The 24,757-nt window shown below is 37.9% G+C and overlaps 1 protein-coding gene across 5 annotated transcripts; it reads left to right on the top strand.

Moving 5' to 3' along the window:
• WARS1 (tryptophanyl-tRNA synthetase 1) lies at positions 1–24,060 on the top strand. 5 transcript variants are annotated; one of them, XM_075753547.1, is made up of 12 exons: positions 207–252; positions 2,143–2,202; positions 5,024–5,237; positions 6,332–6,539; positions 12,654–12,762; positions 13,649–13,768; positions 14,376–14,558; positions 15,870–15,970; positions 17,232–17,344; positions 18,439–18,612; positions 21,627–21,767; positions 23,592–24,060. In XM_075753547.1, the coding sequence occupies exons 3-12, from the start codon at positions 5,124–5,126 to the stop codon at positions 23,748–23,750; spliced, it is 1,422 nt and encodes a 473-aa protein (XP_075609662.1). In that variant the 5' UTR covers positions 207–252; positions 2,143–2,202; positions 5,024–5,123; the 3' UTR covers positions 23,751–24,060. The 5 variants fall into 5 exon arrangements, with proteins under 5 accessions (XP_075609664.1, XP_075609660.1, XP_075609661.1 ...); XM_075753549.1 differs by lacking the exons at positions 207–252; positions 2,143–2,202 and adding an exon at positions 1–128; XM_075753545.1 differs by lacking the exon at positions 2,143–2,202 and having other exon boundaries at positions 152–247.
• The last annotated feature ends 697 nt before the right edge of the window (positions 24,061–24,757 follow it).

Here is a 24,757-nt window from a genome sequence, read left to right on the forward strand (position 1 = left end):
TGTCACCGTCCTCCCGCAGGGACAGCGTGTTGGGAGGGGCGGCAGTCAGACCGCAGCTTGCTGGACGCGTTGGAGTCCTTCCTCCACCGCTGCGGGAAGTGTGGAGGGCGCTTCGTTGGGTGGTGACTGTAGGTGCAGGGAGGGCAGAGGGAAACAATGGTTCCGGGGGTGTGCGTTTCCCAGCCGGGAGTCGTGAGTGACGTGCCAGTTGGGGGTGATGCAATGGCAGTGACAGTGGAGCGGAGCGGTGAGGTGAGCTGTGCTGTGCTGTGCCGGGTAGGGCCGGGCCGGGGCTTCGGTGAGCCCCGGCGGGCGGGAGAGGGGCTTCTCGGGCGGTTATTGCCGTCCCGGTGGCCGGTGCGGGGCCTGGGAGCGGCGGTCTCTGCGGGGCACATTCCCTCCCTCCCTCCCTCCCTCTGGGAGATAGCGATGCTTTGGAGGGCCTTCTCCTCCGCTCCCTGCGGGGCCGCAGCCCCCGGGGCTACGTCGGCAACGCGTCGGGAGAGAAAGGTCTTTTCCCGGGAAAAAAAACGGGGCAAGGAGCGGAGACCTGGCCGCTGGAAGATGCGGCCCAGCTCAGGGAGGGCAGAGCTGGCGAGTGCCTGTGCCCTGCCCGGGCAGGCGTGTGGTGGGCTCCAGGGTTAGAAACATTGCCTTGCTGGTTAATTTTATGAATAACTGTTCCTGCACAAGAGCTTCGCTCTTACCAGCTGTAGTATAATAAAGGTTCATGTTGGACTTTGTTCAGATGAGAGTGGTTGAGTGGTCATGTTATCATCGCAGGGAATCGTCTTGCACGCTTTTATTGTATTTTCATAGATAAATTACCGTGATTAGGAAGGTAGGTCTACAATAAAATTCAGCTTGTATCTTAAGGCATGTTTAACATGACATCTGCGTACATACTAGATGCTTTTATTTTGCTTTTCATTTTTTGTTTTATTTCTAGGAAGCAAAACAGTTTTCAGAAACATAAGTGCTGTTAGACTTGAATTCACATTCTTTCATTCATTCATAAAAATTTTGGGGGGACTTTTGTATTAGTGTTGTCTTTGGAAGTCTTGATGTACCTTTGTGCAATGTTTGTAATGAAAGAGCTCTTATTAACATAACATGAAACTCTGTTCTTTAATTCTCAGGTCTCTAACTTACCAAATCAGATAGCAAACAGTGAAAATTATCAGAGATCTGTGATTGTCATGCAACTGGAAAGAGGAGAATACAGTTGTCCTCTGATACCTATGGCAAGAATTACTCTTGACTTTAGTCTCATGGCTATTTAATATTCTGAAACAGTCACAAGAGCAGTACCCACTATGAGTTACCATGCATTGCATAGATAGAAAAGGCACACAATTCTTGGCTTTCAAGTTCACACTGTGAAACTGAGGCTTTTAAGTTCATCCTAGACTCTGGTCCTAAATGTCCTAGTCTGCCATTCTTAGATTCCCATGTATCATTTTTGTCCTCCAAATCTGTTTGTAGATGGTATCTAATGTGTCTGAGATTGTTGGTTTTCCTAATACCAATAAGAAAGCAAGAAAAAAATGTCCTGATAAAATGCAGAATATTCAGTTGTTTCTTTTAAATGGTTCACAATTACATTTATGAATTTCAAAAGATAAAGACCTATGTTCCATATTACTGAATGCCTGGCTTGAATTCCACCAGCAAATAAGGACAGTACTGAGGTAAATAGAGATAAGTTTTAGATAGCAGTCAATATCTTTTGCATTCTATAATCATAATGTCCTCATCTCTTGTTGCAGTGACTCAGTTACTTTTGCTACTTCTTAATGAACTTGCACCTTCATTTGGGATTCTTTCCTCAGCTTAAATCTATCATATTTCAAATTTTTTAAAGAGTCTTTCTGTTTTACCGCTCTCAAGTATGTGTGCTGAGTCTCAGCTGTGACATTTCAGCCTTTCTGAATGGAGGCAATCTATCAGTAAGAACGTACGTTCAGGAATTAAGTTAAAACACTCAGTCATGATTTATTCTACACCAAAGAATAATTCCTGTTTACCTTTTTCTATTTTATAAAATTAGAAGCCAGTAAATATAACTGGTGTATTCCTACAGAAAAGGTGTGTCGTAAACATTTTCTAATATGAATTTACTCTATATACATTCTTTTCCAGTTAAATGTCTTGTCCTGAAACCAGGACAAGAGGAAAACACTAGTATCCAAATAAAAGAATGTAAGTAAATTTTAGGAATACATCAGAGAATTATTTGATATGCTTCAAATTATCTCTTTAAAATAACACTGTCAAACTGCAAATAATCAAGCGTGAAGGTATCGAGATTAGGTTAAAAACTTATGTATTACTGATAATATATTAGTCTTATTTTTTAGTCAATTATGTAATCTAAGTATGGTATCAGTGTTAATAGACTAAGGAAATTAAATTAGCAAGTGGATGTATACACTTCTCAGTTTTCTCAGGGTATTCAACTGAAGCTGAAATCTGGGAATATTGCAGCTGTCTGACAAAGCTTTAATGATTGATCTGTTTTGGTAACCAGCAAGTTTGCAAAGCAACCTTCGTAAGTTTTATAGACAGATGAAGGCTTTTTACAGTTTAAATATATACTATGTAAATACAACCAAGGTTGTGATTAGGTTGATTATTTTGTAGCAGGAAGGCTTTGAAATACTGCTGAACAGCTAATGCAATTATTATATGCTTTTGGTTCTTCTTTTTAATACTGGGAAAAGGGAGCCAAATGAACATGATTTTTTATTAACGGTTTTTATGATTCACTTCAGATACATATGCATCACTTCAGATACATATGCATCTTGTAATTTCAATCTATTCATGTTCCATGCATTGCAATGGATCAATAATACGGTAGGGAGTCTCTCCAGAGAGACATAGTCCTTTGCAAGTCAGTAGGACTTTATGTGGGCACGGAGTTCTTCCTTCATGGACATGGGCATGGTGTGACAGAGAATGCTTAGGGTGAATGCTGTGTTTCCAACACACCACTGATTGCAACTCAGTATGAAGTTAATTTTCTCTTTCAACTTGCATTGCATTTGTCACTGTCACATCTGAGTACAGTGCATGTAAAACAAGCATCAGTTTGTGAGTTAAGATGGCATCACTTTCCTCAAGACAAAAGCTATACAATAGCTTGGATGATTGCATAAATCGACCACATCAGATTGTGAGGCAGCACTTTACAACCCTGGCCAAGTTGCAATTATAGTTTTCATGGAAAATTTACTTTTCCCTCGGTTCACTTTTGTCATTAGGATCTGCACTGTTATCTTATTTTAACAGTTTCAGGGTTTATGAAATTCTTTTATAAATCTCTATATGCTTCTCTGTGTACCTTGTTATTGTGGTACGTTCATCTCAAATGGATTCATTTGGGATAGTTGCAGTTTCACTTACAATGTTGTTTTGCTGACAGGTGGTGTCCTCCTTACCCATTTTTAACACTTTTCTTTTTTTCTGTGTAAATATGGAAAGCTCACTCTAGCCAGAACCATAATGGTTTTAAAACTCTCTTCTAGTATGAAGTTAATGCTTGTTTATCCTCAGTTCTGAATATTTAAACAGCATGATGCTTGATTATTTTTTTTAAATTATTCAGATCATATGTGCTTATAAAGACCTCATGATTTTGTTCAGAGAGCTGCTGAGCATGAGTAATTTTTGAAAATAAGGATTTCTTAAAATAAGAAATTTTGCCTTGACTGTTGGAATGAGTTTTCACTCATAGCAGATTGATAACAGATTCACTGGATTTCTTAGACATAAATAAAAATATATTTTTAGATCAGAGATTATCTGAAGACAATTTATCAGGTAAATTAGAGGAAGAAATTGCTGGGATAACATGAATTGCTGTGCCACCTTTATGGGAGGCATGTGTAGTAAAGTATGAATTAATTCAGTGCAATGTTACAAGAGCTTCCTATCTTAGAAATTGCTAAGAGGTGTTCAATGTATTCATGAAAATTAAGTACAGAGCTTATTTGTAACATTTTAGATTATAACTGATGGGACAAAAATCAAAATATTTTTTATGTAGAGTGAAAATTATTTTAATGCATTTGATAACAGAAACTGTATGCTTACTTAATATTTTAACAGCATTATTTAACTTTCGGTGCTTCCTGTGTTAGTGTACTATAAACTGCAGTTGTAGTTTTCCAAAGTCTTGGTTGCTGTTAATTAAGAGACTGCTAAGATACTTTCAGATGATGTTATAGGTAATATATACGACGTTATAGATGTTAGCCTGGGAGAGAAACCCAGTTGTGGAAGCATGGGTGTGCTCTGTGCTAGGAAGCCCCAGTGATCAAGGTATATTGGACACAGGAAGACTGCTGTCTCATCATCTTAAGCCATCTCCTAGGGTTATTTTTCCTGTGTACTGCTGAGAAACAAATAGTTCCTTGAATTTACAGCGTATTGCTTACCCAGGGATTGATTGTTCTTTAGAAAGCAGCATTTCTCACTAATCATCAGGGTGTTTTGTAACCTCTGGAGGAAGGCAGTAAAGAAGATGACTAAGCTTTTCTCTTGTACATCTTTGTGCTGAAGTACTATATTACATATATCAAGACAAAATTCCATAAAAATCTCATTATCATTCAGAATTTAACAGGGTATCAAGTAGTGCAAAAACATTAACTAATCGGGAATCAGATAACCTCTACCAAATGTTCTGAGATGCTCTTAATCATACGTATATTTAATTACTTGTACTTTTGTATATTTAATTACTTTTACTTTTGTCAGAAGTTTGATTTTGAAAAGGTCTTCTAATGTTAAATATGTAGGCAAACAACATTAAGAGTGATCTCTAAATATATTTGGTACTCTTCTCAGTCCATTTCTGTGTGAAACTGAAGCTCATTGTGTTGATGTCTCCACATTTATCAATCTGATATTAATAGAATTAGGTATGGGGTTGGTATAGTTTTTATATTCTTATTCTGTTCATCTAATCTTCAAGATATACATGGAATAATAAAACACACTATTTTTTGCCCCACAGTTCTCCTTGTTGCTGCTGCTGTTTTGAATCTACAAGCCAAAGAATTGGAAGACGTATTTAGTTGAATTGTAAATAAACAGATCTTGTGCAGTCTGGCAGCATGGCTGATAGTCCGAACTGTGATTTGAAATATCTGAGTCCACTTCAGCTGTTTGAAAGAGTAACTGAACAAGGAGAGAAAGTCAGAGCACTGAAAGCAGGAAAAGCACCAAAGGTATTTCCATTTCATGTTTTGAACCAGTCCTTTTTCAAGTTAGGTCTGTCTTTGAGTGCTGAAGAATATGATTGTTCTGAGATATATTTTGTATTTCAGTAAGAAAAAAATCTTGTTAAAAATATTTATGTTCATTTTGTGAACCTGGAGCAAGGTAGTCACTAGCAAGAGCAAAATGTTAATCCTGAAAGTAAGAGCAGAGAGTCGTAGGCTTAGAAGTCTGCTTCAGCCAGTTGCCGTGCTATGAGACAGGATCCAGGGTATTTGGTTATCAAGTAAAACTTAAATCACTTGCATTCTTCCCTGGTTTTAGATATTTCATTAAAATCTTTTTCTCCATGCATTATTGTATACATTAGCAAATATGTCTTCATGTAACTGTAGTGGCAGTCCCTGTGTAATCTCCCTTAAGTAATTTAGTAATTTGCCATTAATTTCAAGTTCCCTATTCTGTCATCACTATGTTGGCAAAGAGACCTCTGTTTTAATCTGGGCTTTCTTAGGGTATTGCCTGTGGGAGTCAGCCTTGAAAACTGGGAGTCGAATAAAGTGTTGATCTATTTATTGCTTGCATGAGGTGTTACAATAGCTTTGTATTGAAGAAGTCATAACAATGAAAGTTTTAAAGAACTTTTTGTTCTAGTTTGTCTTCAAGTCTGTCAATGAATTGTAATGAATAAATTATTTTAAGGTGAACCACTAAAAGCATTGTAAAGTAAATTAGATAATCATTTATATTATATTTATATATCTGAGAAATTTGTGCTTAAAATGTTAAGCTTGTTATACTTCTGAAAAGCAGGCAAGCATTTTTTTTTCTTTAGGCAGAAATTGAAAAGTGAGACAGAGGTGCTTTCAATATCTCGGCAATGGTAATGCTCTAAATTCTGCTGGTTAGGAAACAATCACCTGCTATTTGCTTATCTTTTACCTTTGGCAGTGATGCTGCAAACCTGTAAAAAAGGGCTTAGAATTTATGAATAATGCAATTATAGTCAAAGCATGGAGTCAGGAATTTGAAGGGTTGGGGCATTAATGTAATTGTCTATCTTAAGTATGTTAAGTCAAACAGCTTTTTTTTTCCCTTTATTCAGGATGAAATTGATGCAGCAGTGAGGATGCTACTATCATTAAAACTGTCGTATAAAACAACAACAGGGCAAGATTATCAGGCAGGCTTGCCTCCAAGAGATCTTGTATTAATAAACAATGGTACAACTGAAGAAGAGGATGAGGATTTTGTGGACCCCTGGACTGTGCAAACATCAAATGCTAAAGGCGTGGACTATGACAAACTCATAGGTATAACTCTTTCTTGACTGCTACTATGAAATTTATGTCAAGTGATCGTAATGACCACAAAAACAGCAAGGGATCGTAACAAATCCTGATAAAAGCCATCATAGGTATCATTTAATTTATGTCTAATCTTAGCATTCATATATCTAAAGGATTTGCTGTAGGAATTGAAAATATCCCGGGCAGGGATCTCCTATGGAGGATTTAAATACTTAGCAAAGAACTTTTCAGTTTAAAATAGAAGTTTTACTCGCAGTTTGTTTTTTGGCTTAAGAACTGTTATTAGAAATTATGTTAATGAACACACTGTGACTGAGTATCTGCATCTTCTGTGGCTGTGATGCAGAACAGCCAGAGCCTAGAGCATTCTGACCAGGCTGTGTACCTGGTCATACCATTGCTCCACATCTGCAGCGATGATCCAAAACTAATGCAGAAATCTCTAAGTGTAATGACTCCATCACAAGACACACTATGAAGCAGACAGGTGCTGGTTGGGATGAAAAAGATGCAGTTTATTCAAAAAACGTCCATGTAATGGAAAATATTTTAGACAGGGATGTTACAACACTTGCAAAGTTTAGTTAATTTCCTTATTTGTTTTACAGTCCACTTTCTATAGCTTGTTTGAGTCTAACATAGAAACAGGTGAGAGAACTAGTCATTAATTTTTACTATTTTTGCTTTTTTTAAAATTATTGTCAATCTTCAATCCAAATTTAGTACCTCAGTGAAATTCTTTTAACAGTTGCACATTGCTCGTGTCTGCTTAGCAGCCTGTTTCTCACCATAGAGCATACCCCCTTATGTGTCAGTAACAGTATGTTTGGTTTTGGGAGGTCAGTTGCTTACGTCAGCATTCTTTTGATTCAGTGTGATGTTTTGTAAGATTCTGTCAAATGTATGTGCATATTAGCTTAGTCTGCAGAAGGTAATAGGAGAAAGAAAATGTTGGAAAGGGAAAAGTTTGCAAAGAAAGATATGTTGGCAGGGGAGAAGGAGGAAAGATAATTGTTAGAATCTAGAAATGGACAAGATCATCTTGTTACTTGTGTAGGAAGTCAGGAGGTTTTTTGTTTTCTTCAGGGGGGTTCTAAGTCTTGTAGAAAAGTGGGAAGAGTACAACACTTGTATTGGCACAATCTCAAGATTGAGAGAGTCATGCTAGAATGACTATTCTAGAATGACTAGCATGACTTCACTGTAAATCAATTTTCTAAAGCCATGCTAAAGCCTAACAGCAATGTCTGTTTTTCCAGTAACTTTTTGTGTATGTGTGTACATGTATGTCCTTTTGACCTACCCTACAGTGGTGGGTTAGTCTGAAGGGTTTTTACTTATTTACACTGCTAGCAGATTATGGAATTTGGTGGAAGAGTCATTTTGCTTGTTCTAAGCGATGCGTTAGAAATTTTTCAGAGAATACTAACCTATCCACTTCAGGAAATGAAAAAGTTACTGCTTGTTGTTGATAAACTTCATCCTCTTCCTCCTTCTTTTAAAAATTGTAATAAAAAATATTATTCCAGAACTTGACATCTGATAGCTCTTACCATAAAGGAAATTTTTGTGCCACCTGTAGTCTGTTTATTTACTAGTGGTACCAGAGAAAGTTGCCAGCATGTTTGTGTTTACTCAAACATAGAAGAAATGAAAGTGCAAAAAGCACTATGTGATTGAAAGGGATATTCTTCTCAAATGGTTGTCCTAGACGTGCTCTTCAATGTATGGTTACACAACAAAATAGCTTGAAGATATTGTGGGAAGAATGGTTCTGTTAGGTAGGTACTAGTCATGAACATCCCTAGAGGATTTTTTTGTTTGAACATGAGCAAGGAGCAGAGGGGTGAGTGAGAATGAACTTTGTATGCTAACCATGCTGAGCTGAATATTGCAAGTGATACGAAATGTTTGAAGTTGGCGGGGATCTTTGGAAGTCATGTAGTCAACCCCCCCTACTCAAAGCAGAGTCAACTAGAGCAGGCTGCTCAGGACCTTGTCCAGTAAGATTGTTATAATCTCTAAAGATGGAGATCCCATGACATCCCTGGGCAACCTGTTCCAATATTTGACCATGCGCACAATTTGAAGGTTTTTCTTATGTTTAAATGGAATTTCCTTTATTTCAAATTGTGCCTGTTGCCTCTTGTCCTTTCATTGGGCATCACTGAGAAAAGGCTGATGCTGTCTTCTTTATTCCCACCTATCTTCCCTAGTTGGATATTTATACACATTGATAAGATCCATTCTGAGCCTTCTCTTCCCCAAGCTCAGCAATCCCAGCTCTCTCAATCTCTCCTTGTATGGCAGAGGCTCTAAGCCCTTGATCTTCATGGCCCTTTGCTGGATTCAGTTTAGTATGTCCGTGTCCTTCTTATACTGGAGCCCAGAACTGGGCCTAATGCTCCAGATGTGTCTCATTGGTGTGGAGTAGAGGGGAAGGATCATCTCCCTTGATGGTCTGGCAGTGCTGCTCCTAATGCAGCCCATAAGGCTGTTGACCTTCCAATGCCACAGAAGTGCATTGCTGGCTTATGTTCAATTCCTTGTCTACCAGGATCCTAGGGACCTTCAGGTCCTTCCCTGCCAAGCTGCTTTCCAGACAGTTGGCCCTTTGCCTGTACCAGTGTACAGTTATTCCTCCCCAGATTCAGGACTTTGAACATGTTGAACGTCATGAGATTCTTGTCAGCCCATTTCTCCAGCCTGCTGAGGTCCCTCTGAATGGCAACACAACTATCTGTTGTATCAGCTAACCCTCCCAGTATTGTTTCATCTGCAAACTTGCTGAAGGTCTACTCTGTCCCATCACCCACATCATTAATGAAGATGTTAAATCATATTGCCCCCAGTATCAACCCCCCAGGGTACACAAATAACGCTGGGCTCCAGCTGGACCTTGTGCTGCTGATCACAACCCTTTGAGCTTGGCAGTTCAGCCAGGTTTCAGTTCACCTTACTGTCCACTTGTGTAGTCCAGACTTCATCAGTTAGTTCTGAGAATGAGATGGGAGATGGTGTCAAAAGCTTTACTAAAGCTGAGATAATATCCACTGGCCTCACCTCATCTACTAGGTTAGTCATGTCATCATAAAAGGCTATTAAGTTGGTCTGGCATGATTTGCCATTCATAAATCCATGCTGACTACTCCCAGTCACCTTCATGTCTTTAATTATGTTTGGGAGCAGTTTCCAGGATTACTTGCTCCATCACATGCCCAGAGAATGAGGTGAGGCTGGCCGGCCTGTAGTTCCACAGTTCCTTCTTCATGCCCTCCTTCAAGGCAGGAGTGACACTTGCTTTCTTCCAGCCCCCAGGAACCTCTACCAGTTGCCACGAGTGGAGACTGGCCTCGTCATTAAAGATACTGTACAACAAGTAGTAGGTTATTAGTTTTCTGTATGCAAATACAACATGGCAATGGCAAAGAGGAAAAGCACACAATAAATTTTCAGTAAATGCAGATATGCTTTTGAAAATAGCAGCTCTCAGGACTTACGTACAGCAAGTTGAAAGCTGTCTTTTGGTAAAAGCTAGAACACTAGAGAGCAAAAGCACCCTAGGATTTTTTTAAAAGCTTGTCAAGGAGTGGAGCCTGTCCTTGTCAGAAGCTGGTTAGGAAGGTAGAGTCTTTGTGGATTGAGAGCCTAAAATGTTTTGAACGCCCTCATAAGATGACTAAGAGGAAATAGGTAGGGAAAAATTATCCAGTTTTTTAACAGGAAAGGTGAAGATGGGCAAAGAAAAGGGAGTTGTGCAGTCTGAATGTTTAATAAAGATATTTAGGCATTTCCAGTGAAGTGTTCTATGTACCAGAGAGCTTTTAATCACTTTCTACAACAGTACACAAATATTTCTAGGATGTCTAGCCCCAATTAGTCTGGGGCATTGTTGTGTTTTCTGTTTCTGTAAGATTAGCCTTTTACCAGTTGCTATTGTTCTGCTGAATCAAACATTTTCATGTTCATTTGTTCTCTTTTTAGCATTCATCCAGATTATATTTACTTGTCCATTTTGTAATGCATTTTATTGCTAGGAAGAAATTAATTCAGTAATTAAGGCTTGCTTAGGACAAACAGATGCAATAACGCTCAGAAGACGTACAGATTAAAGTGCTGGTTGCTGAATTGTGTACTAGCATTCATCTTATTAGTGGTATTTATTTCAAAGAGTCAATGGATGGGCCCAGTGCTTCCCTTGTGTCATATCCTGCTTGATTCACCTGGAGTGAATGAACAATTGTAAGCAGGAACTTGTTTCCCATTGGATAATGGTGCAGACACCAAGGTGAGTGGTGTGGTTGACACACCTGAGGGACAAGATGCCATTCAGAGGGACCTGGACAAGCTCAAGAAGTGGGCCCATGTGAACCTTGTGAGGTTCAACAAGGCCAAGTGCAAGGTCCTGCACATGGGTCAGGGCAATCCTCAGTATAAATACAGGCTGGGAGACGAAGGGATTGAGAGCAGCTCTGAGGAGAAGGACTTGGGGGTGTTGGTGGATGAAAAGCTGGACATGAGCCAACAATGCGCACTTGCAACCCAGAAAGCCAACTGTACCCTGGGCTGCATCAAAAGAAGCATGGCCAGCAGGTTGAGGGAAGGGATTCTCTTCCTCTGCTCTCATGAGATTCCACCTGCAGTACTGCATCCAGCTCTGGGGTCCCCAGTACAAGACAGACATGGAGCTGTTGGAATGAGTCCAGAGGAGGGCCACAAAGATAAACAGAGGGCTGAGAGAGTTGGTGTTTTTCAGCATGGAGAAGAGAAGGCTTTGGGAAGACCTTATAGCAGCCTTCTAGTACCTAAAGGAGGCTACAAGAAAGCTGGAGAGGGACTGCTTACAGAGGCGTGTAGTGATAGGATAAGGGGTAATGGCCTTAAGCTGAAGGAGGGGAGATTTATATTAGACATTAGGAAGTAATTCTTTACTGTGAGGGTAGTGGGGCACTGGAACAGGTTGCCCAGATGGATTGTGGATGCCCCATCCCTGGAAGTGTTCAAGGCAAGGTTGGACGGGGCTTTGGGCAACCTGGTCTAGTGGAGGGTGTTCCTGCCCACGGCAGGGGGGTTGGAACTAGATGGTCTTTAAGGTCCCATCCAATCCAAACCGTTCTATGATAATATGCCTAGTTTTCTCTCTCATTTAGTAATGAATTCCTACTAACTGCAAGTTTAATGACTATATAGCTTTGTAGTAATGCTGTGCATAACAACCAGAGTCTGGTTTGTTATCTTGAATACTTTGGCAATTCCAATAATTAACAGTGCAAGTTGTTCAAACGCTGAATAGAGCAGAATAGTAGCAAAGAGTAGATTCTTGTCTAGATTTTTTCAATCGAGTCCAAATCATGGAGCATTGACCTGCTTATTTGGGCCCAAGAATTGGCATTGGAGTATAGGAAGCTTTACTGAAGAAATAAAAACTTCTCCAGTTCAGTTTTATTGTGAATAGAAAAAAAAATAGCTGTTTTGTCAAAACCTTTCTTGAAAGAAATTACTACATCTGAAAATGTGGTTTTATTATTCAGCTGATTTCCTAAACCACCAAGTAATAAGTCTTATTTGATTGCAATGGAGAGTGTTATGCATTACCTTTTCAAACCTCTTGAGGGGAGCAGTGTCTGTAGTCATATCCATGTAAAAGAAGAATGAAGTTTGCAGAAGCGTATTTGCGGGTGGAAAGTGAAAAACACTGTGATGTGAGGGCAGAAAACGTAGACATCAAGAGATGAACATTCAAAACCTCACAGCCATTTTTATCCCATGGCTTACAGAGGCCAAGTTATTGACCTCACTGTGTTTCTTTGGAATATTTTTTGTTCTGAATATCAATACTCCTGCTATAAGGAGGCTGCAGTTATAATCAGTCATGGATGGAGCGATACTACAGGTTGTGAGTAGACTGGGTCTCCTAGCAAAGAGTTAGTATCAGAGGCAACTGCTGGGATTCCCGTAAGAATCAGGAAAATCTGGCCATTTTACCTTTTACCTGAGACTTGAAGGAGCTGTCCTTTTTAATCTATGCTGCATTGGTATGCTTGTGGTAAATCCACAATCTGTTTGTACCTACACTATGCTTATTTTTTTTTCTATTTTCTTTTTTACGTTTTCTAGTTCGGTTTGGCAGCAGTAAAATTGACACAGATCTGATCAATCGAATAGAAAGAGCTATTGGGCAAAAACCTCACCGCTTTCTACGCAGAGGAATCTTTTTTTCTCACAGGTGAGTTTTTCTTGTTTCAAAATTCAAAAAGGCCCAATTAGGTAGACTTTCTGTGAGTATTATTGGGAGAAGCCTGTAACCAGTAAAAGATCACCGAGGTAAACCAACTGTGTAATTTGTAATTAGCAACTACTGCAGCTTTCCCCTGGCAACATTGGTTGCATCAGTTTCTGATATGGCCTCACTAATCCCAAATTGAAGAAACGTGCACAGAATCTTTGCTTTGTACAGGTTCTATTTTGACTTTGCATTAGGAACCAGACTGAGGAGCTGGCCTAGCAGAGAACTCCAGAGCTCATATGGTGTCACTGCTGATTTCAGTGAGGCTCTGTGTGGCCTGTGCATCTGTATTGTTACACAAAAAAGACTCAGGGAATAATCTTAAGCACCAGCTGCCAGTCATCTACAGTGTTTAATTGTTAACATGCATGGGGTTTTGGCCTATGGCAGCTAGCATATTTCAAATAAGTGCCTGAACGTAATTCAGGGCATAACCTTCACCAGAGACCAGTCCAAGCTTGTTGTTTAAACCTATTTGGGAAATGATTCCCAGCTCTGTTTTACGCAGCCTTAGAAATTATTATATAATTAAGTAATTTTTAAAAGTTGCACATTCTGTTATTTTAATTTAAATATTAAATTTTAAATTACTTCTTAATTTAATTTTTCTTTGAGGTTTTTTTAATGGAGACTGAAGGAGACAATACTTTTCTTAAATTAAAAAAATGAACAAACAAAATATTTTTATTTCGAGGACACTTAGAATACTATATTTTACTTACAAATGTGTTTGGCTTTAAAAGTACTCAAATTTTGAATAGAAGCTTTTTGCTGTAGATGTTTCTTCCTAAGGAGTTGCATCATGTTTTCTCTGTTTTATCTTTAGAGATATGGACCAAATCCTTGATGCTTATGAAAATAAGAAGTCCTTTTACCTTTATACAGGCAGAGGGCCATCTTCTCAGGCAATGCATGTTGGTCATCTTATCCCATTTATATTTACAAAGTAAGTTATTTCTACCATTTGTATTAATCAAAACATTTTTTTTTCTAAGGAAATGTTGAACATAGTTTATGGAACTGCCAAAATGGTGCATTGCAAGGAGTTCTGTTTTTTTGGAGGTGAATATTAATGAACTTAAAAGACGCAATCTTACCTTTTCACTAAAATAATCGTAATCCCTGCATCACCAGCATAAAGCACTCTTCCTTGCACCTTTAGCCCTGTGGCATTCCTTAGAAGTTTTGTTCCTCTTAAAAACAAGTTTATGATGAGACTCAGTAACGTTACTCTGTGGCGTGGTGCCTGCAGCAGCAGGACACAGAGACGTTGGACTCAGAGCTGAAAGTCTCTTGAATTCTGTTTCCATTGCAAATGGTGACCACTATCGTATGTACAGGAAACAATGAGTCTTTTATTTCCAGGTAAGTTGTCAGTATAATCTGTATAAAATGCTTATTCTGTTCACACAAACGTAACTGCATATGCATACAAGAAAAGAGAAGCAAACCTCTTTAAATACTTTTGTTTAAATGTATAAAAATGTTTTAGCTGTGTGATTTACATCTTCATTTTAAATAACTTTGAGATAAAATCCTTCTGCTTTTATTAGGTGGCTGCAAGAAGTATTTGATGTTCCCTTAGTTATACAGTTAACTGATGATGAGAAATACCTTTGGAAGGACCTAACAACTGAGAAGGCATATGAGTATGCTAGAGAAAATGCAAAAGACATCATTGCATGTGGTTTTGACATCAATAAAACCTTTATATTTTCTGATTTAGACTATTTGGGGTAAGTATACATTTCTTTAGGGCATTGTAATGAGAAAAAAAAAAAGTGTATTTTCTCTCCAGCTTTGACAGCCAGCAGTGTTGTAATAAATGCATCTAAATTTGGAAGCTTTAAGACAAGTTTTACAACACTTAAAATAGAAACTTATTAATTTTTCTACTAACACTTTATGTATATACTATTGTCATTCTTCTGTATAACATATGAACAAATACTTGAGTACAATGCTTAAATTTAAATTATGAAGAATATATTAAACCAGCTAAATTGTAAAAATACCTAAGCCACCAAGAAACCTCCAGACTAATTTAAGATGGTATCAAAATCTTTGAGATGTGTGTACACTTTATCTGCATTAATGAAAAGCATTTCAGCAGCTTGTTGTGGTCAATTAATTTAATAACACAGCATGAAAGATTATGATTTGAGCTTTGAATAAAGTTTAAAGAAGAATTAAGAAAAAGGAACTGCTATTGGAACTGCCTTCTCAGAAGGAAGAAGTTTTATGGCAGAGTTCAGAACTGAAGTTGTTGGCTTTGTTCTTTGTTCTTCCATGTGGAGCGATGACCTTCCTTAAAGATTTGGATTAGGGAATATATGTTTGAGATGCGCTCTATAACATACAGCCCCTAGAATGTGGAGCCTACAAAGCAGTTTTTCCTCCTTTCACTCCCCTGACTTTGCTGCCTTAGAAAAGTTGCATTAACACAGATCTGCCCTGTGGCTGAATGAGGGCATGTCAGAACTGCTGTTTCTTTTGCTTCAGCTCTTCAACAGAAATAAAAAAGGAAGAAGTTGCTGAGCTATTTTTGATCTGGAAATGCTGCTGCTATATTTGGTGACAGAGAAAGTCCAACCAGGGAACTTAGCCTGTAGAATATGAGAATTTGGAGGATTTGAGCTACTGTTCCTTTGGTGAATCACAGTGTCCTGTATGGGATGAAAACTACATGATCCATTCAGGTTGCCTGAGTTCACAGAGAAGCATTGAGATAAGTAAACTTCAGGCTCCATGAGGCATTTTGGCATCACTTCCAAATCAAAATATTTCTGTGTTTAGACAATTAATTGTGATGAAAAATGTGGGCAGTAAATGTCGCAGGGAGGGAAGAATAAATTAAACTTTCAAGGTATAAAATTCTTGTTTGTAAATAATTCTCTAATTATCATCTCAATGGGCCACAAAAAGTCCAAACCAGTGCGATTTAATCCTGCAGGCTTTTTGGTATTCTCAGCTTTTGGAGTGAAAGTTTCTACCTACACTTTTCTGCTCTTACTTCTCCTTTTATTTTTCCACTTCCTTTCTCACAGAACTAGTACCGGATTCTACAGAAACATCGTCAAAGTTCAGAAGCATGTTACATTTAACCAAGTGAAAGGAATCTTCGGCTTTACAGACAGTGATTGCATTGGTAGGAAATGATACGATGATTACTAGAAGTGATGTTTGCTTGCACTCTCTATGACACTATTAAAGTAATAATTTAAAGAGATCAGTGTCTGCCACTCATTAAACGGATAGAAAAAGCAGGAAAATCCATGTTTCTAGGCTGATTCTAAAAGGGTGTTATTGTGGTTCCTTCAGTATAGAAAACACTTTACAGTGAAATTTCTAGCATGATGTCTACCTTTTTGGCCTAAGTAACAGCAAAGTACAAAACACCAATGTTGAAGTGCCCAGGATAGAGAACTATTTCTTTTCTTCTTTTTTTTTTTTTAATAATGATTTAATGTAAAGATTGGTTTTAATAGTAGTGAATTATGCCTCCTAGAAATTGCTATGCCAAATTATTATAGAAGTTTTTGTCTTCAAAAAAAGTTATATTAATACACACACACATATACATACATGGAAAAAGTTAAGAAGCGCTCAAAAGCCTAATTATCACGGTGCTGGATAATTCTGTCTTCCATTTACTTCACTGCGATTGCAGGTTTCTATCACACTGGCCAAAAACAAATTCTGTGTCAAAGATGGCATTAAAACCTTGGTGTTCCTGAGCACTAACACCATTCTTTGACCAGTAACTGGGCTTTTCAACCTTCATTCTTGCCAAGGAACAGATTATTAGAGCATTGTTAAGACAGAAGTAGTAAAAGTTGATATTGTGGTAATGACTTTATTACATGTTTGGAAAAATCTGCTATTTGCTTTCTTTTCTGAGAGGATTTTGATCAGGGAAGCAGGTTGGTCACTGAGATTAAGCACCGTATAAAAAAGAAAACTAGGCACATCTGAGATGCTTCACAAGTACAGCATGCATATAGTGGTACTTCTAAGGTCTTAGAGAGGAACTTGCCTGATAAGTAGCTCTATTGTCATTCTCTCACAAAGAGAAAAAATGAGCAGCTCAGGGTGATGATATAGTCAATTGTATTTCTGAGAAGGGTAGATAGTTCAATGGTGAAGAAAGTATGCACTGATGAACCTTTTCTGGAACTTTTGTGATCACAGCCTGCCTTTTTTTCTGTGTTAGTTGAAGGTTTGTTGACATCATAGAAGGTAAAGATGAAAAAGTTTCCTCAGATAAGACAACACTGCTTGTTAAAGATAGATATTGGTCTTCAACTGAGTATCTGAATGATTCACATGTGCATTTTACATATTTTAAAAAGTTCTATTTATGATTCTTATATTGGCTTCTTGGCTTTTCCAAACCTATTGTTTTCTAGGAAAGATCAGTTTTCCTGCTATTCAAGCTGCTCCATCCTTCAGTTCATCATTTCCACAGATCTTTAATGGCAAGGAGAACATTCAGTGTCTTATCCCATGTGCTATCGATCAGGTAAGAAAATCATATTACTTAATTTGCTTTTCATGGATTTGTTTTTGTAATGTACCATTCAAGCTTCATGCTGATATATCAAAATAGCTGTAAAACATTCTGCAAGCACCTTTCTGGGACAGAAGCTGGAAGAGATGAAAGGGTGTTGTGCTGTGTCCTGACAAAAATGAAGGCTTAACCCAACAATGATGTATTCATGCATTACTCATTCTTGCCAGTCTTGGATCTGTCTTGATCTCAACCCAGTTCAGTGAGCTGACACCTATGACAGCAAAGACAGCAAAACCTATGCAAAAGTATACTGACATGGGGGTAGGAAGAAACTGTTGGCCATCTCCCTGGTAATTAGGGCAAGATGTAATAAGCTTAACTTGCAGCACAGGAGATTTACATTGAACCACAGGGAAAAAACCTTCTATCAGGAAGAATAAAGAAGCATTGAAATAGTTTGCCAGAAAGGCGGCAGAACCGTAACAATTCAGTTCTATAGAGAGAGGGCTGGAAGAGCATGGTCTACAAATGACAGTGGGAGCGTCATTACTTTTAAATAAGTATTGTTTCTAGCAATCAAATTCTGCACTGTCTGAATCTTTAGCTATTTTAGTGTCACAAGGAGAGTCACTGGAAGATGATGTAATTACATTCATCAGCCACAATATAAGGTAGTAATATTATTGCAGTTGGTTTATGTCAGATCATCAGCACAACACTGCCAGCTTTGTCATGGTTTTAATTCAGATTCTGTGTTGGTTGTTAAATGCTTTGGGAGGAAGCTTGCATCTTAGTCTGCATCCATCTCCAGGTGTACTAAGCATAGTTTTCACAATTATTTGAGTTCATGTACATCTTTGTAAATATGCCTATTAATTGAGGGAATTGGTGTATAGCAAAACTATGGAAATGAAAAAAAGGAATTTTGTTTGTTTGTTCTTCTGGATGAACTGGATTGGAAGTAGGTTCTGGAATGTTTTGTGGGTTTTGGGGTGGTTTTTTTCTTTGAGACCACCTGTTATGGGATGACCAAGTCAGTGCTAATCAGCTTTTAAATCACATTTTCCAACTCTATTCTGTGCTTTTATTGATGTTTATTCTAGGATCCTTATTTTAGAATGACCCGAGATGTAGCACCTAGAATTGGACAGCCTAAACCAGCCTTACTGCACTCTGTCTTCTTCCCAGCTCTGCAAGGAGCACAGACAAAAATGAGTGCTAGTGACCCGAACTCCTCCATCTTCCTCACTGATACACCCAAACAAATCAAGACAAAGGTAAGGACCTGCAAAACTTGAGAGCACAAAGCTTTATAACAAAGAGGAGTGGTGGTCCTCACTGTTACAATGGCATTTTTTTAATGTTTTCTTTGAACATATCTATATCCTTTTCCCCATACGTTTCATTGCAAAGCATCTTCAGGAATTGACTAAGTTACAGAAATCTAGCTAGACTATCAAATACAGTGTTTTGCCTTGCCAACACATCTAACAGTACAAACATTACCTAGAGTAATGTACAAAACATTGGATTTGTTTATCTGATATCTGCAGAGCAGTGGTGTAAGAATAAGAGCTGTGGAGGCTCATGTTCTAAAAATAAGTATTATGTTGCCATAGTTTTGAAATCGGACAGTCCATGATGTAAATCAGATATAACAGCTCTTTCTCTTGACTGCCTCTCCATGCTGGGAGCACCAAATTTTGCACAGTGGCAGTTACAACACAGGTCAGACTTTTCCTGCTGCTTGGGCATCTGCTGCTGCCATGCACTTGTTCCTCCAATTCACAAATAAATATTATGTTCAATTTCAGCTAAGTTTTACAAGGGGTATTTTCTTCTATCTGAGAATATTCCTAATTCCCCTTCTAGCTCAGAGGAAAATCCCTTTTACCCAGTGTCAGATGATTTAGTTTGGCAAAAGTTCACCTGTGTTATGGTATTTAAAAAAAATAAATAAAAATCAGTCTTTGGAAAAGTATTTATAGGCATGATAATCAGCTATTAAATAACTATCTGTCAAAACAAGTAAAAAGATGTATATGTTATTTCTGCCAGGTGGGCTTGGATTAATTCTCTAATGGTTAACAAACCCATATATAGGTCAGATTCTTCTGCAGTAATTTCATAATGATTCATTATCTTATCTAAAAACTGATTAAACAGTACTGTTTTGAAGAACTGGAATTCTTCATATGTTTGGATTATAATAATTCCAATTTATATGCGCAGTTATGCAGCTGCTTTTTTAAAAAATCCTAGAATTTCAGAATAGAGGAATACATGGTTAGTGGCAATATTGGTAATATTGTTCCTTTTTTTTCTGACAAGTAGTTGGTAATCTGCAAAGAGATCCAAGATGCCTTATGTCCAGTTAATAAGTCCTATTTCTGCTATCCTTAAACTAGTTGGAAAAATAACAAAACAGTTCTAGCTACCTGGAATATAAAAGCTCTAAAGAGAAAATTCTGAACATAATGTAAAGTATTGAGTAATGGAGGACAAACTGAGATTTATTTCAGCTTCAGAAGCCCATCAGAAAGAAGTCTTTATGGAAATAGAACTTGAGTGAAAGACCAAATATTGTTATGGCCAATAAAAAATAAAATAGAGTAGGAAAGGTGGCTTCTGGTGATGGATGAATGTTAAAAAGAGAGAGCCACTGCTGTGGAAAAAAAAAATCACTGCTTACAGCATTTGTCAGATCACTAGGACATTGCTAAGTGAGGAGGTTCAAAACTTACAAGTAATAAAAGATGAAAAATTACTAGGTATTGCAGAAGGCTGAGAAGCTTCTGGGAAATCTAAGGAGATGAATGGCAACATTATAATAAACTATTCTTATTTCACCTATCAGCACCAAATTGCAGCTCAAATATTTGCTTGTTTTCTTAGAAACTGTTATTTAGATTCTAAGCCTGTACTAATTCAGGGAAAAGATCACTATAGATAGTGGCACACTCAGTCAACAAGTAGGTGCCAGAATATGTAAAAAATGAGCTTGAGATTAATATAGGAAACATTTTGTATAAAATAGTAATGTGCCTTCACCTGGCATATTGTATTTAATCCCTCTCACCTTAGTAAGAAGAAATGAGGGACATACATAGAAAAAAAATTTATACAAAGCCTTTCAAAATCTAGTAAGGAGACAGGTTAGGAGAAGTGTAAAACATCTGTAAAACTAAGTTTTTTACATATTACTGAGACAGCTATTCAGGCTGTCCTACAATATAAGAATAGATGTAATGTGACAGATGGCAGTTTATCTTCTTAAGATATTCATCAGTGCATCATTTTTGTATGTAATTCATTGCCACATCATCTGTAACGTGGTTGGAAAGATTCAAAAAAGCACTAGACAGTCATACAGATTATAAGAATGTTCAGAAATTGTAAATATAAATCAGTTTTTAGGTACTGGAACTAAAAAAAAAAATCTATTTCATATGCATGTGTGTCTCTTGGCTGATTAAGGATATCTGAAAAGATACAAGAGCCAAATGAAAGCTCAGCTTATGGTTGAGAAATACTTTTTTCTTCTTCCTGGCAATTAATTTTCTTTGAATTTGTGGGAAGATTAGCATCCTCTCAGAAGTCTAAACATGTATAAATTTTTCAGATTGGTTGGTGGTTTCTGAATTTACCAGGAATGGATTAGCAGGTAGATCTGTTAACCAGTGGAGTTCATGTCCCCCTAGGAAGCTATGCTTAAGAAGAGGGGGGGAGAGTCAGCACATATTCCATTTTTAGACTGAACACTTGGGCATTTGTCTCATTTTAGCCATTCTAGCCAGGGGTCTGTAATCTTTAACTTTGCTTTCTCTTGTTTTCCTTTTCCCTGAGAAAAGGAGGAGACTAGGTCCTCTAGGATTTCTTCAAAAATTCTCCATGCCTTCTTAATCTCTTTCAAAATTAATTTCTTGATGAAGTGAGTATCTTTTTTTTTTTTTTTTCTTACATAAAGTACATTTCCTGTAAATGCAAATTCTATCCAACAGGCAACAACATCAGCAAAACGGATGTAAAACCTCTTTGACTGAATCTCGGGTGGTTTATTTTTTGGTCTGGTTGTGCAGTGTGGGGAGTGTGTGCATAGCCATTTTTCCCTGCCAGCTTCTAATGAGCTCCTTTTGCCTCCCTGCTTCAGTACTGAGGCTCTACATTAACTTGCCCCAATCACCCTTCAGCTAGTCCTTAGTATAGAATTTGGAGGATCGTGATACGCCTCTGTTTACAGTATAGTAATCCAGAATTTAGTAGAACTCATAAAGTCATTATGTTGTTTCAGATTAACAAGCATGCCTTCTCAGGAGGCAGAGATACTATTGAAGAGCATAGGAAGTACGGAGGTAACTGTGATGTTGACGTATCTTTTATGTACCTGACTTTCTTCCTAGAAGATGATGACAGGCTTGAACAACTGAAGCAGGTAAGTAGCCAAGTTGAAGATAATATTATTCTTTCCTTATTGTGAGGACAAAGCTGTAACTAAGTCCTCCTGTGACCCTTCTCCGGGAAGGTAATTGTGGTGTTATTCTTGCACTCTCCATCCTTTACAAGTTTCAATATTGAAGACCTCTGTTTGCAATGTTCTTCTTTCTCACAGGTCATTCTAGCTCTTCTTTTAAAAAAAAAAAAAATTCCCTAGGATTTTCATAAGGATCTCTGACACTGTGTGGGACAATATCTCCCCCACCTTTCAAATGAGGCCACTTTAGGATTAATGTTGTTTTAATTGTATAATACACTCTGCCTGTTTATGATGTGCAAGGTACCTAAATACTCTGCAAAATTACAAAAGCTCATGTCTAAAGCTTGCTGGTTTTTTGTATCACAAAAATGAAATAGCTATGAGGAATTGATTCACTGATCACAAGCAAAAACTGATTCATAGAAGTTGCATTTTCCTTAAATCTGTCTGGCCGACTTCTATCCCCAGGGGTGGTAGCAAGACACTTCACTTCCTTCAGCTATGTGATCATCATCAATACCAGGCAGTATGCGTTCTCTGGAAGGCGGTGTCTGTAGTTGATAGCACCCATGTCACATTGGTTTATCAGCTTTCTCCTACAGGGAACAGCTGCAAGAAAGTCAAGAGCTACAGTTTCTTCTCCAACCTTCTACCCTTTCCCACACAAGAGCATGGTTGGATAGCTACTAATCCCCATGCAAACTGTTGTAAATTCCTTATGGAAATCTGGACCACGTTTGACATATCAAGCAGTTTTCCATTAGTGTCCAGCCACTGCAATAATATCAGCGTAACTCTGCTGCAGAGCTCAAATCCTAGACCACAGCCAGCAGCTTGCCGCAGTGCTGCCTCAGAACTGTGTTAGAGAACGTGAAGTCACAGCTTATAGCAGCATTAGTGGAGCTGTTTCAGTTACAGTGCCAGAGGGAGAAGCTTTCAGAAGTGGATATGCGTAGAAAGTAGTATCAGTGGTTTTATAAAAAAAAAAAACCCAAACAAAATACCCCCCAAAAAACCCACCACTGAAATTACAACAATTCAGTTCATTCATGTTAACATTCGTGTTAACGTACTTTGCTGTTGTTGAGTGAGCATCAACAACAGTTGCACCTTGAATTGGTGTTACGAATGACTTGATGACAAAGGGAGGTAAGATTATCACGGTTATTGCTGTTTCAGATCCCAGTTGAACAGCCTCAGCCATGGTTTCTTACCAGGGCTGAACCAGTCAGCTGTTAGCCTCTGCTTCCAGCTGAAGTATTTTCAGTATCGGAGCAATTGAAGAGATTACCAACTGTGAACATGGCGGCTAGTGCGAACATAGATTCTGAGTGTCATTGCTATTAAAAAGGTTACTTTAATCACATCTAACCTCTTACCCAAATGCAATGAGAGAAAAATATGAGAATTTGTACCTCTTATTGCAGAAAACAGTTTAGGGTGACTTTATTTGAACTGGGATTCTGGGGAGAAAAACATGCAGTTTCCTGCAAATAATTACAGGATTTCCCAGTTAAATTCTTGTGAATGTAGCTTATTCAGGCCATACAACTTGTCACATATGAAACGTGAAATGAAATGAAAGCTGCCTTAATCTTTTAAAAGGCAACAGGCAATTTTGCAAGTTATTTTCAGAACGGTACCACGTGATCTTCTAAGGCATGTGCTTATTTTTAAGACACCCAAATCTGTATTTGCTAGGGCCAGGCTTTTAAAGAAATACTTGTCTCTGAGTCTTTTTCCATATAGCACCATATTTAGCAATCAACACTTTCTTGACAGGCATACACAAGTGGGGAATTGCTCACAGGGGAGCTGAAGAAGGTTCTTATTGAAACATTGCAGCCCTTGATAGCAGCTCATCAAGAGAGACGGAAGCAGGTCACAGATGAAATGGTGAAGCAATTCATGACTCCACGGAAGCTAGCTTTTGAATTTTGAAGAAACGCATATGTAACTTACCACTTGATAAACCAAAATGGAGTAATTGTTGTCTTCTGTTGTATGTCAGCACTGCCTAGTTATGTAAAGCCTGCAAACAGTGCTTTATAAATACTGCTTTTAATAAGTTAAATTACAATGAATGTCAGAGTACAGGAAAAGCTTAAAATAGGACTCGTATCTATTTAAAATCAGAATATACAAGACAGAATTGCCCGATCTTGCAGAAAAGCATGTCTGTCAGCAAAACACTGTATTTTATTGTATTTCATGTTGAAAATAGAAATAAAACTTCCATTTTGATGATAAAGCCTAACTTGTAAATTGTTTTGGATATGTTGGTAAGAGGTCATATCTCAAATTAATAACTAGTAGCTCCATTTCCTTTTGTCCTGTGTACCTTGGTTTACTAGACTGCATGTCCGTTTGGGCTACTGGGAACATGCTGCACACAAAAAGATAGTGTGTGTTACAAAGTACATTATACAGTGACTTAGGTCAGGGATCACTACAGAGAGAATGGAGATCTGTGAGTTGAACATGGGAGAAAGAGTATCAGGCTGGTTTTGCCATCGTCTTCCTCTTTGACCTCGGGCAAGTCACAGAAATCTCACTGTACTTTTGTTTCTGCAGCTGTTTAACTAGTCTGACTGCCTCTGGAGGGAGGAGGTTATCACAAGGTTGTAAACTTCCTTCATATTCTCAGGCAGAAGGTAGTATGGAAATGCAAATTGTAGTTTCTAGTTATAAAATACACCAAGTGCTAAATCATGCTGTGAAAATGAAGTTGCTGCTGGACACAGGGTTACTTCTAGTACTGTCTGTTCTAGTTTACTGCACCAGGTCATTTAGAGTAGGGGTACTTATTTTAAGATGTATTCCAGTTACATAAGGTATTTTAACAAAGTATATTTTTTTAATATTTATCTCCTTTCTTAAAAAGATCTTAAATGTCTTTGCTATGATGTACGGAAGAAAAATCAAATTATTAGCTAATTTGTTTTAAC

The sequence above is a fragment of the Balearica regulorum genome, chromosome 5 (assembly GCF_011004875.1).
Source record: "Balearica regulorum gibbericeps isolate bBalReg1 chromosome 5, bBalReg1.pri, whole genome shotgun sequence".
Lineage (NCBI taxonomy): Eukaryota > Metazoa > Chordata > Aves > Gruiformes > Gruidae > Balearica > Balearica regulorum.

What these genes read in the sequence shown, in the direction of transcription:
- WARS1 (XM_075753549.1), top strand. Translation starts at nt 5,124, where the DNA reads ATGGCTGATAGTCCGAACTGTGATTTGAAATATCTGAGTCCACTTCAG. An exon ending in TCTGATTTAGACTATTTGGG is followed by an intron (nt 14,559 to 15,869) that starts GTAAGTATACAT and finishes CCTTTCTCACAG; the next exon opens with AACTAGTACCGGATTCTACA. An exon ending in GGCTTGAACAACTGAAGCAG is followed by an intron (nt 21,768 to 23,591) that starts GTAAGTAGCCAA and finishes CTTTCTTGACAG; the next exon opens with GCATACACAAGTGGGGAATT.